The following is a 12,358-nucleotide window of genomic DNA, read 5'->3' as shown; positions in this document are numbered from 1 at the left end:
GGATTGTAAGCTTCAGAAATATCCTAGCGTAATAACCTAGAGTCTTAACCACAAGAGGGCAGAGGAGGGAGAGCACACAGCAATGTCCAGACCCCTTTCTGATAAACAGCAGCTGTATTAATACACTGAAAGGACTAAATTATTCTAAATCTTTGGCTCAACACAGTGCCAATTATCTCTCAAGTTTCCAAATACTCCCTATTCTTCTTCGCTCTTTTGAGTTTATGGCTTCAGTCATCCTGCTCTTAAGCCACCCATCGCATTAGTAAGAAAAACACGGTCACCTCTCTAATGACATGTGTTCAGCAATACATATTACGCAACAAACTCCCAGAGTATTGAGAAAAAATGCCCGGGTTCAGGGGAAATGGCTTTTCTTCCCCAGCGTTTGTTTGCTTTGTCTTTGGTGTGGGTGGTTTGGTTCTAGCGTCAGGGTGAATAACCTCCATATCTTGGGCAATGGCAGCTAGAGGACCACAAACTGGCCTTGAAACTTCGATGATCACCTCAACACCCACGCACATGTGCACTTCTTATGTGAGGCTGCGATGCCATGTAGGTATTGAAAAATAAAAAATAAAAAAGCAATGACAGTCGAGTGCATGTACACCAGGTAAGCGGAGCCAGTAAAAGTCGAGACGTCCAGATCATCACCAAACTCTTTGCTTTCACTTTTCCATGAATTTAAAGAGCCACATGTTCCTTTTCTGCTGAAAGGTCCTAATTGTGTACTAATTATCTATGAGCAGCAAATAACTGCAGCGCCTCATAAACAGGGGAGATAATGTTCCCTATCAGAACGGCTGGCATGGGAGATGCCCTGGTGTGTCCTCGTTATTCTCTGATTACATGAGCATTTGTCAAGCGAAAGAGTCTGTGTGTGTAGAGACTTACAGTTGAATCAGAGTTCTCAACTGTATATCACCATGGCTGCACTTCTCAGGTTATTCGAGTTCACGGCAGATTTTCTGCTGTACAGCATCGCCCTGTCAAGCTGTACAGCCCACAGGGCGATGCAACCTACAGTGACACTCTCCATGCAGGGCTCTGGGCCAAATATCTGTATTAAAACCAAAGGGGCCTCAGCAGCTGTGACATTGCAAAACTACCTACGGACAATTAAGCAGACGTGCGTATGGCCGACCTGAAGCGGCGTGTATGTGTTTGACAAAGCCAGTGAGTGCGCCGCACTGTTGCTTACAGCTGAGATAACCTCCCCTGCTGATCAGAGAGCAGTGCTCCATCATGGAGGCAGCTGGAACAGTGACGTGACCTTTGAACCTCAGCCAGTGCCTGATCAGACGGTGGGTTTGAATGATGAAATATTTATCAACGTCCTCTGAAGAAATGAGGCATACATTAAAACTGACTTGAAAACTAACTTCTTCTTTTTTTTGCCCCAAATATCTACGTCTCATAGGGAAATCAGAATAACTCACCTACTATATCCCCTCAAACGCTTGTCAAAATGATGATGACGACAAAGACAGGAGCATAATATCAGAACTTTCTGTTTGCATAAGAGTTCACTTATATATGCCTCGTTCGTGGAAATCTCAGCAGAGGATTGAAAATCAGCTTGTTTTGGAACTCATATGCAGATAATGAATGTTCAAATTATGTTTATTAAGCATGTATATTGTCTGACAGTGCTTTTAATAAGCTATAATGAGCTCATTTGAGCTTGGTTTTAACATTATTCTTACTCCATCAGAAGAGTTCAGTGTTGCTACACAATCTGCAACCTCAGCAGCTGAGTCACCAGCGAGGAGTCCTGAGGTCCTATTGATATCAGTTATGACAGCAGTAATGTAGACGGACTGCTCGGTGTGGATGCTGAATCAACGTCGTGCGACGCAAGCAGTCTCAAAGGTTATTCTTCCAGATAAGAGTCATTCCTCTGATGAGATTCCTGCTCAGCAGCTCTGAGCAGCTGATATCCAGAACATTCTAATCTTATGGTTCAGGGCAAAAGCCCACAAGATCACTGCAAAGTGACAAGACAGTCCAAGTACTATATTTATCCAGTTTTTATGGTAGAATTATTTTAATTGCGAGAGACAGAATATCAGCCAAAAATCTAGAAAGAACACTTTACGTAAAAAGTTATACATGTATATGCCTCTGAAATTAAATAAGTAATTGATCTCCACGTAAAGCATGGCTCAGTAAGTGGCAGAAAAACCCTTGCACACGTCTCAAGACAGATTTTGGTCCATTTCTCTTTACAGAAACTCTCTAAATCCTTTATGTTTCTTAGCTGCTGCTTAGTAATTCAAAACTTCAGCTCCCACCATAGATTTTCTATAGGACTGAAGTCTAGAGACTGGCTAAGCCACTCCGTGACTTTAATATGCTTCTTCTTTAGTCACTCCTTTGTTGTCTTGGTGGTACGTTTCGGTCATCCATTACCCATCTTCAGTGTTCTGGCTGATTAAAGTCATCTAAGATTTTAATGGTCAATGACCCCCCAGTGAGGTAAAGTCATCCTACACTCTTAGCAGAAAAACACATAATGTTTCCACTGCCGTGCTTGACTGTGGGAATGATGCAGAGAATGGTGTTCTCTGCATCATACTCAGCATTTCTCTCCCTCCAAACACAGAAGTGATGCCACACAACTTGATCTTGGTTTCATCTGACCACAGCACTTTCTCCAAGGCCTTCTCTGAATCATTTAGATGTTCACTGGCAAACTTAAGACAGACATCTACATGTGTTTTCTTGAGTGGGGTAAACAATGTGGGTGCTGTAAGATTTCAGTTCATCACAGCGTAGTGTATTAAAAATGGTATTCTTGGTGACTGTGGTTCCAACAGCCAGATCACTAACAAACATTACAATAAAACTTACTAAAAAAAAAAGTTTGTTCACTTCATTGTAAATGAGCAAACTTAAAATTTAGCAGGCGTTAAAATAATTAAGGGCATAGAGATAAGACAGGAAAGCCAGGAGGAGGGGAAGAAAAAGAGTAAAAGGGCAGGTTTGAACCCAAACATTTTCATTAGTCTGACAGCATATGGTCACCAAATCAACCCAGTGACCTAACGTGGCAACCAGTTCTGCCTTTTAATGTGGCTGGTGTATCAAGTGGGAGCCTGCACCAAACGATTATTTTCACTGAGGACTTTTTTTGTCAGAAAGTCATTGAAAGTCCATCTCACAGCTTCAGAGCTCAAGGCAGCATCGCCAGATTGCATATATTCCAAATATGTAGGATATATGCAATGACAATAAAGGGCTATTCTATTCTATTCTATTCTATTCTATAGCCTGAGTAAAGCAGTAATTTGTGACATTGCAGTGGCATAAAATACTTGGCTTTATAAATGGAAAACAACTTACCGATGTAATCTGGCACTGGTGCAGTGTTTTTATAATTAATGCATTCCAGGCTTCCATCAAGATGTTTACCAGTGATTTGTGTTTCACCTTGACTGCTGGCATTTGTTAATTGGTGTCAGACAAATGGCAGGTGGTGATTAAAAAAGAAGAAGCTGTGAACGTGGTAGACGTGGGTGACTCCTCACCGAGTCACCAGGCTCAGCTTGACTCCTTGCATACTTCAAGACACGGGGGTAGAAAAAAGACACCAAGGTGTCAAAGAATGAACAGCAAAGACAAATGAAAGTGGGGAGAAAAAACATTTAGACTTTTAAATGAATAGAACTGCTGCTAATTGTGAAAATACACCAAAACTAATCTGGAATTTTGTTCAGGCAGAAAACTCAAACACAATGTCACAAACTACACTGAGCTTCACATCAGGCCATGTGCAAACACTTTTTTCTACTACTGTACATATCAAGTCAACATTTGATTACTTGAATCCTCTATATTTCTACCTCTACGTGTGTGCAGAGCTGTGGAGGAAAAGTCGATGTTTCCAGTTTTTAAAAATCATTTTAAATCCTTAATATTTTTTAAGACTTTATGAAACAAGGAATGATTCTGACATGAAAGTCTAGAGTCAAAGCCTTCTACTGTCTTCATTTTGCAGACTTTATAATACTCTTCCATTAGGTAAATTCTTTGGGTAGTATCCTGCAACATGTTGCTTGCTCTTATGTTGCAATCACACAGAGATTGCATTCAAAGAAACGTTCATTGATTACATAGGCTTCTGGAACTTTTATTGTGCAACACTGCACCTAACAACCCAGCAATACACAAGTTTTAAATCTGCAGATATGGCCCAGAGTATAATTCAGTTAAATTGTATTCCTTTTTTATATATAGTGCCACATCACAGCAATAGTGACCTATTGGTGTGTCGTATGCCTCATGAGCAAACACTTGGTGACAGTGGGAGGGAAAAACTCCCTTTTAACAGGAAGAAACCTCAAGCAGGACGAGGCTCAGGAAGGTGCAGCCATCTGCTGGTTGGGGATTAGGGGAGGAAAATAGGACAAAACACACACTGAGCCAGAGATTAAAATTGAAATGAATCACTATGAATGAATGCAGTAGTCATGTATAAACACATAAAGAGCGAAGAAAAGGGGAGTGAAGAAGAAACGCTCAGTACATCCATGAAAGCCCCGAGCAGCCTAGGCTTATCATAATGTAACTAAGGGAGGATTCAGAGTCACCTGATCCAGCCCTAAGTATATGCTTCATCAAAGATGAATGTTTTAAGCCTAATCTTAAAAGTAGAGATGGTGTCTGTCTCCTGAACGCAAACTGGGAGCTGGTTCCACAGAAGAGAGGCCTGAAAGCTGAAGACTCTGCCTCCCATTCTACTTTTAAATATGCTAGGACCAAGTAAACCTGCAGTCTGAGAGCAGAGAGCTCTATTAGGATGATATTGTACTATGAGGTTTTTAAGATGTAAAGGCCATAAAAAGGGCATTATTGATGTTCACTAGTGCTTGAATGAAATTCTTCAAATTGACTCTACATGTCTCTCTATGACTTTCCTCAGGTACAGAAACCATCTCAATATTCAGATTTCAGCACATGAGCGATGAGGGGCTACTAAAATACAACTGAAATATAAAAATTATGCTCCCATCTCTTTTGACAGCAACTTCTTTTCAAATAAAAACGAAAGATATGAAAGTACTCCCAGTAGACACATTCATGCACAGACTTAGAGACAAATCTTTGCACTATGTTCATTCCTATTCCCAAAATCACATGAAGCTACAGTGACAAAGTCCACCGGGGATAGGACAACAAACAACAGCATAGCAAACATCACTCTTTGACCTTATTAGTCATCATCGCAAACACACCAGTGAGAGAATTTGTTATCTAAAATGAGTCTACATTTTTTTAGGTTGCATGTTATGTGGCATTGCTTGTGCGTGAACGCGTGTGTATAGTTGCCGCCTGTGATTTAATGACTTTAGATTTAATATGACTGCATTTCTGAGCTGATTGCATCAAGTCACTGTCTTCTGTTTACTCGTGTCTGTTTACCCTGGCAGCTTTTTTAGAAAGGAGTTGGACTGTGAAGGATGTGGCTTTCCCCAATACAGAACCTGGTGTGAACTGAATGTGAAAAATGTAGAAAAATACAAGAGACTGCTGGGAAATGTGTTTACCCAGGTAATATTTTCAACCCTTGTCCTCATTTTCACCCCCCTCCCACCTTCCCACCAGCCCAATCAAGCTCTCCTCTCGTGTCACCCTTTACACCCATAATAATATTCGCACTTCCTTTCTAATTTCACAATCTTCCTGGCTCAGTCTTCACACTGAACTGGCATTTTTACTTTGTTCTTGTCAGCCTTTCATGTTTTTCTGCAACAATTTGGTCACAAGACAAATGAGAAAAAGTCCTCGTGAAGCAGAAAAAGGTGCTGACAGATGTCCCAGAAGAAGCAGACGGAGTTTTTTTTTTTTTTTTAAAAGAGAGAAAGAAAAAACTGGTAAACGGGGAGGACTGATTCACCGATACGCATATGATACTGATAATGTATATTTGTGTGTTAATGGTGTGCGTCGATGCGTGTGTGCAGACTGATCTCCTCCCACTAGATGACCATTGAACTGTCACCCCAGTCCTCCTGCTGATGGAGATAACAGGGGGCTGAGGTCCACCTCCACGGAGACACACAGACCTCACACCTCCACCCTCCCCCTTCTCCACATGGACTCGTCCCCCACCAAGGGACTATAAAAAGTCTGCCCCCGCTGAAGTTGTTCAGTCTCGTCCAGAACTCCACCAGGTAAGAGAAGCAACTTTGCGGTACTCGCAGAACAGAATTGGAAGCCGGAGAGGACTAAGTGTAGGGGAACTTTTTGTTAGAACTAAGTTGATAAACAAAGGGAAAAAAAAGAAATTGCTGGAAGTAAAATTCTTAATTCTGACTTTTTGTATTTTTTATTTTATTAGATATAACTTTGGGATTGTTCTCTTTAGCCTGAGGTAATTTTGCAGCAGTGCTTCTCCACCAAGAGCGTCTCCTGCTAATTCTATGACCGTGTTTTACAGCAAAAGCTGAAACAGGATTATGTAGCAGCTTAGGTCTGATCTCCTTAATCATCCTCTGTAATCTACTCAGATTACAAGTTCCTTTAATAGCTTGCTATACATTTAGTGCAAACTCATTCAGGCTAATTCAGCAATGTGCTGGGCTGTTAAGACATTCTTACTTCTAAGACTACTGAGTCTGCTTTAGGCACAGGATTCAAGCTCTGTTGGATTAATGAATTCCCACTATTCAGTTGGATGTTCCTTTCCTAATCATTAACTGCTTTTCTGCTCTAGACCATCACCATGAAATTTGTGGCTCTAGCTCTCACTCTTCTCCTGGCTGTCGGTGAGTACTGAACGCACCCTTTCCAACCTGAGGGAAATCATTTAAAATGCAGGTGGAACTTTAGCAGGTCCACTTTACCCTTTAAAAGTTTTTCCCTCTTCGCTTGCCAAAGGCTCTCAGGCTGCCTCCCTGCAGGCTGATGCACCTTCCCAGCTGGACCAAATCCGGTCCGCTGTGGATGTCTACCTGACTCAGGCGAAGGACGGTGCCGTCAAAGCCCTGGACCAGCTTGATGACACTCCATACCAAGAGCTCAAGTAAAGATTCTCATTCTTGTCCATCAGCCGCACTTTTTTGTAATTGGTCCATGCATTGCCAGGGGTTCGTTTAACTTCCTGCCTTAGTCAGTTTTTACACTTTGCAGTCGACATTTGGTGTGTACACTTAGCTTAACTAAAATGGCTTTGCTTTCCTATCTCTGTTCTCTCTCAGGACCACCCTGGCTCAGCGCCTGGAGGGCCTGCACACTCAGATCAAGACTCTGCAGGCTTCCGTTTCTCCTGTGACCGACAGCGTCTTTACCACAGTCTCTGAAGCCACTGCTGACTTTCGTAACAGCATTGTGACTGATATTGAGGCCCTGAGAGTCGAGCTGGAACCCAAACGTGCTCAACTGAGGGAAGTCATTGAGAGACACGTGGCGGAATACCGCAGCCAGCTCGAGCCCATCGTCAGAGAGTACCATGCCAAGCACAATGCTGAAATGGAAGAACTGAAGACAAAGCTGGAGCCCGTTGTGACTGAGCTGCGTGAGAAGATTCGCACCAATGTGGAAGAGACCAAGGCTGCGTTGACACCCATTGTAGAGAGTATTCGTGCCAGGGTTGCTACACACGTGGAACAAGCAAGGGAAAAGTTGGCTCCCTATGTTGAAGAATACAAGGAGCAGCTGAGGCAGGCCTACGACCGTGCACAAAACGTCAAAACTGAAGACCTTACTGCCCTGAAGGAGAAGATTCATCCTCTGACCGAAGACATCAAGGCAAAGCTCCAGCAAATCTTTGCAATCGTTTCCGAAACCTTCCAGAGCTAAATCCTCCCTACCCTGTTCCTATAACTAACCTCCCTTTCCTATCATGTCTAGATCCATTCCAAATTTCTCTCGATTCCTTCTTTCTTCACAAACAGACCACTTCCCTAAAATTTAGCCTTGCTGATGAATTAAACGGCAGGACTCTCTCTTCCCCAGCTTACTTCATGCATACATGATCAAGCACAAGCTCCCAAACACACAGACGTGTAGATACTCAGCACATAATTGCTCTATTCTTCACATTCTGTGCCCAACTTTTTGTGTAGCAATCATATGTGAATTATTGCACGTGCTCAAACTCCTGTGTAATGACGCTTGTCTGACGAAAAGTGTGCCTTGATGAATTACAGCTCAATAAACATCTGACTGTTTATACTACTCTGAAATGATTTTTCTCTCCTATATGATATGTAAAACTTTTCCTCATCCTAGAATTCCCCAACAGTAGCATTGAACATCTACGCCTTTTTTAGGGTTATCAATGCTCATATTCAGATTCATTAGAGTGTTTAAGACCTCAGTGAACCCCTAAGGTTATGTCACACAGACACACACAGCATTTTAAGAGGTCATCATTGATCAGAAAGGTCTGCTAGAGAAGAATATTAATACAATCAGTTGTACTTAGGAATGGTGTACGATAGCACATGAGACATTTCTGTTTGTGAACACCAAAAGCCGTGATTAATGACTTGATCACACAGTGACCGGTCTATTGACAACTTATGTCTTGTGCTTTATTGGAGAAAAGCATTCTTTCTGCTGTGTGCTGCTACCCTCCAGGCTGGATCCCTTCAACACTGTCCCATTGAGCTACACACACACACACACACACACACACACACACACACACACACACACACACACACACACACACACACACACACACACGCATAGAGTTCTTATATGAACAGTAGTTGTCTGGTCATCATGCAACCCAAGATGATTTGCACAACAACACTGTGAGATGAACTTTCTCCAAAATCTAAAAAAAACAACAACAACATTCATCAGTGGATCCTTGACAAGAGATGATGTTTAAACATGCCAGAGTCTTGCTTCTAACCAGCCTCAGAAATGTATACCTTGGTCAGTGTTAAGGAGTAACCGGTTCGCTAATTAGTAAGGTGTTGAAAATCTGCTCCCAGAAAATACTCTGAATAATAAAAAGCAGCTCGATGATGTCCTCATCTGTCTGCACCCTGTAACACTGGACCGATTAGGGTGTTATTAATGTGCTAAAGGTTGGTTAGGACGAGCTTCACTTATTGCTCCAGGCCATAAGAAACAATAGGTAATAGAGCAGAGAGTTCTACATGTGTGTGTGCACGCGCACATTTTTGCCTTAACTGTTCTCAGGGCGGCAAGTGAGTGCATCTGTGATTAGTGTGTGTCAATGGCACCGTGAATATTGTAATGGATGAGTCCACCATGGAAGTCCCCAGTGAGAGCCTCATGGTGTATAAAACCAGCTTGTTTCTCACTGCAACCAGACACTCCACAGACCTGGATGTACATCTACTGCAGCACCTGAAAACTGGAATACAAATTGTTCTTTTCAGTCCCATGTTGCTTTGCAAAACTGTGGGTGAATGTGTTGACTAGATCTGGATGAAAAGACTGGAAAAAACAAAATAGCACCTCCATCTATGTTATCAGTAAGAGGTGTTGAAATTATGAATGGTAAGTGTTTCGCACTCCAAGTTATCGCATCAAAGCTCATGGGCAGAATCTGTTCCAACAAATATGAACAGAATTGTATTCTCTCTTCTCCTCAGGTCTTCAGCTGTCTCAGAGCTGTGATCTGTCTCTACCCTGCTGCGCAGACGAAGGGTCACTGTCGAGCACAAAGTGCCCCCAGATCAGTGGGGTCAGAGTTCAGCTGGAGATGCAGGCACTTTGGCAGCAGTTTGACCAGCTGGGCACAGAGATGATTGTTACCAAAGCAGGAAGGTGATGAGAATCCTCACATTTATGCATACTCCTACTAAACATCATATCTTGTATGTTTCCTATTTGTCTTCCTGCACTACCTCTCACTAGAATCTGTTTGTTAACTTGCAGGCGGATGTTTCCGACATTCCAGGTACGGATCTCTGGGATGGATCCCTCTGCCGAATATGTTCTTCTCATGGATTTTATCCCTGTCGACAGCAAAAGATACAGGTCAGAAACACAACCTGCATAACTGTGTTTAGTGTATTTGTGATGTTTAACAGTTGTGTTATTTGCACGAATACAATTCTGCAAGCATCGATGCTCTGTAAGTCCTGCTTTGAACATTTTACACTTTTGTGTGTGTGTGTGTGTGTGTGTGTGTGTGTGTGTGTGTGTGTGTGTGTGTGTCAGATATGCATTCCACAGCTCATCCTGGTTAGTGGCGGGAAGAGCAGATGTCGCAGCCCCAAGCAGGATGCATTTCCACCCAGACTCACCTGCCCGTGGAGCCCAGTGGATGAAGCAGACTGTGTCCTTTGACAGCCTAAAGCTCACCAACAACCTGCTGGATGACAACGGACATGTTAGTGAATGTCTTAAATGAGGGGCTATGATGCTAAACGGGCTTTTTCGCACAGAACATTAACTGAGGAGCTGTAGTAAGGATTATTTTGAATTGTGAATCATGCAAAGCTTCGCTAAAAGATTCCAATGGAGCAGACTTTGAAGGCCAGAAAAAGAGATCATAGCAGTGTGCAACAATAAGTACTAAGCTATTTGTGTTTTCTCATGTCCCCCCACTTCCAGATGATACTGAACTCCATGCATCGCTATCAACCGCGCTTCCATGTGGTGTATGTAGATCCAACGCCGAACAGCCACTTGAATGCATACAAGAACTTCTGCTCTTTCTCGTTCCCTGAGACACGCTTCATGGCTGTAACTGCTTATCAAAACCACAGGGTACGGAACTGAGTGAACCAAGATGCAAGCTAAAAAAAAATTATGACATTACAATGTTTTTATCTGTTTGATTTTTGATTATTTTTTTTGTGTGCATTAAGCGATTCTTTGCTTTTCATGCCATTTATTTTAACCTCTCCTCTTAGATCACTCAGTTAAAAATTGCAAGCAACCCATTTGCTAAGGGCTTCAGGACTACAGACCCCCAGGCTTGGTGAGTGTCACACTTTCCCTGCACTTCACCTAATTTAATAAACATATCTGTCCCTAGACCATAGACCAGAAGAAATCACGACATGATGACACTGTTTCTTTATCACTTTTATCACCCGTTAAATAGTGATAAGGCGAAAGTCTTGATGATAGCTAATCTTTGACCTTTGTATACAAAGAACTGACGTTCATAGATGACAGGTTATACATGTCCGGGATGAACACCTTTGCCTGCCATGTATTTAATTTGTGTGTGAGGTTAAGGTGAACACTTACCTCTCCTCTTTCTCACTATGGTTTCTTGTGTGTGTTTGTATGTAGGGCGGGTAATCCCAGTCCTCTAGCAGTGTGGTGTCCAGCAGAGGGCAGAGCAGAATCTCAAATCGACAAATCTGGAGAACAAATAAACTGTGACTCAAAGACCTCAACCAGTCAGTATCTTTTGCATTTTTTTAAAACAGTGTTATATGTGGTTAAAGTCTTTTTAGCTCATGGAATAAAGAAATTTTAACTAGTAGATACCTGTTTGAATTCAACCTACTTAATGAAACTGTACGGAGAAGGATTATTTAAGGAAAAGACTGTAAAAACGCAGCCTGTTTGGGGCTTTATTTGCCCACCAGTCCTGCAGTGTTTTAAAACTGGATAAGAACAACCACATTATTTAAATAAGCTTTTGGCAAATGATTTATATTTATTAGACAGCAGATTTGGTCTAAATGTTCTTCAGTACCTTTCTAAAGATTTTTCTTCTCCATCTTCAGGGCAGGAGGGCCTGGACCCGCTGATGATGGAGCAGTGTGAACTGTTTCATCACAGTAAAGACTCCATGGGAGGCACGGAGAGGAAAGGTGGGAGCAGTTTTTTAGCACCTGCCTCCTGCCTCCATCTCCCCTCCTTCTGGGACCGTGCAGGGTCATCATGAGACCACCAATCTGTCAAGGTTCAAAAGAAGTGTTTTAAATGAAAAAGGACCCTCCTGTTATATAATATTATGTGATAACTTCACACTGTGTTCATTGTCATTTTTAGTAACTATTTTACAAAATAATGCCTAATGGATACTTATAATCATTAATTGTAATTATTATTAAGTGTAACATAAAATCCAATGTCTACATGAATTATGACAAACACTGTGAATAATACCATTCAAGCACTTCAAGGACATAGTAGGGTCTAGTGTTAACGCCGCAGTTATACAGTTATAGTGTTATGTTATCTATGCAGTTATAGTTCGTCTCCATAGCAATATTTATAAAATCGTGTGCAACGTTTGTAATGCATCTGTTTGTTGTCTGAGATAATAAAACAGCACCCTGAAGTTTTGTATGAATGTTTGGTGTGTTTCTGATATTGGAACTGATGATTTGCAAGGGAGTACTGGTGAAAACTACATTCCCCAGGATGCAATGTTTCTTAGGGACAGTTTCCAAACAAC

At 41.9% G+C, this 12,358-nt stretch overlaps 2 protein-coding genes and 1 long non-coding RNA gene across 3 annotated transcripts; 2 read left to right on the top strand and 1 right to left on the bottom strand.

The window, feature by feature from the left end:
* The first annotated feature begins 6,080 nt into the window (after window positions 1–6,080).
* On the top strand, window positions 6,081–8,181 carry LOC147314152 (apolipoprotein A-I-like). The gene is made up of 4 exons (XM_086260885.1): window positions 6,081–6,176; window positions 6,719–6,770; window positions 6,883–7,027; window positions 7,203–8,181. Exons 2-4 carry the CDS (start codon window positions 6,728–6,730, stop codon window positions 7,801–7,803), a joined length of 789 nt encoding a protein of 262 aa, XP_086117011.1. The 5' UTR covers window positions 6,081–6,176; window positions 6,719–6,727; the 3' UTR covers window positions 7,804–8,181.
* Window positions 8,182–8,636: 455 nt separating this feature from the next.
* On the bottom strand, window positions 8,637–11,848 carry LOC147314151 (uncharacterized). Its single transcript, XR_015124595.1, has 5 exons — window positions 11,651–11,848; window positions 11,194–11,309; window positions 10,239–10,306; window positions 9,837–9,947; window positions 8,637–9,721 (listed from the first exon to the last, which is right to left on the bottom strand). It is a non-coding gene; the product is annotated as an uncharacterized LOC147314151 (long non-coding RNA).
* Window positions 9,834–12,231, top strand: LOC147314150 (T-box transcription factor TBX1). Its single transcript, XM_086260888.1, has 6 exons — window positions 9,834–9,969; window positions 10,153–10,324; window positions 10,549–10,704; window positions 10,851–10,918; window positions 11,239–11,348; window positions 11,682–12,231. The coding sequence occupies exons 1-6, from the start codon at window positions 9,872–9,874 to the stop codon at window positions 11,840–11,842; spliced, it is 765 nt and encodes a 254-aa protein (XP_086117014.1). The 5' UTR covers window positions 9,834–9,871; the 3' UTR covers window positions 11,843–12,231.
* The last annotated feature ends 127 nt before the right edge of the window (window positions 12,232–12,358 follow it).

This window comes from Aulonocara sp. 'chitande type north' Nkhata Bay, linkage group LG14 (genome assembly GCF_057382095.1).
Source record: "Aulonocara sp. 'chitande type north' Nkhata Bay isolate Kocher_YH1m ecotype deep benthic linkage group LG14, A_spYH_male_GT1.1, whole genome shotgun sequence".
NCBI classification, from domain to species: Eukaryota; Metazoa; Chordata; class Actinopteri; order Cichliformes; family Cichlidae; genus Aulonocara; species Aulonocara sp. 'chitande type north' Nkhata Bay.
The sequence above is the reverse complement of the archived record's forward strand: the minus strand, read 5'-3'. Positions and strand labels throughout refer to the sequence as shown.

What these genes read in the sequence shown, in the direction of transcription:
- LOC147314152 (XM_086260885.1), top strand. Translation starts at nt 6,728, where the DNA reads ATGAAATTTGTGGCTCTAGCTCTCACTCTTCTCCTGGCTGTCG. An exon ending in CACTCTTCTCCTGGCTGTCG is followed by an intron (nt 6,771 to 6,882) that starts GTGAGTACTGAA and finishes CGCTTGCCAAAG; the next exon opens with GCTCTCAGGCTGCCTCCCTG. An exon ending in ACTCCATACCAAGAGCTCAA is followed by an intron (nt 7,028 to 7,202) that starts GTAAAGATTCTC and finishes GTTCTCTCTCAG; the next exon opens with GACCACCCTGGCTCAGCGCC.
- LOC147314150 (XM_086260888.1), top strand. Translation starts at nt 9,872, where the DNA reads ATGTTTCCGACATTCCAGGTACGGATCTCTGGGATGGATCCCTCTGCC. An exon ending in CTGCTTATCAAAACCACAGG is followed by an intron (nt 10,705 to 10,850) that starts GTACGGAACTGA and finishes CTCTCCTCTTAG; the next exon opens with ATCACTCAGTTAAAAATTGC. An exon ending in ACTACAGACCCCCAGGCTTG is followed by an intron (nt 10,919 to 11,238) that starts GTGAGTGTCACA and finishes GTTTGTATGTAG; the next exon opens with GGCGGGTAATCCCAGTCCTC.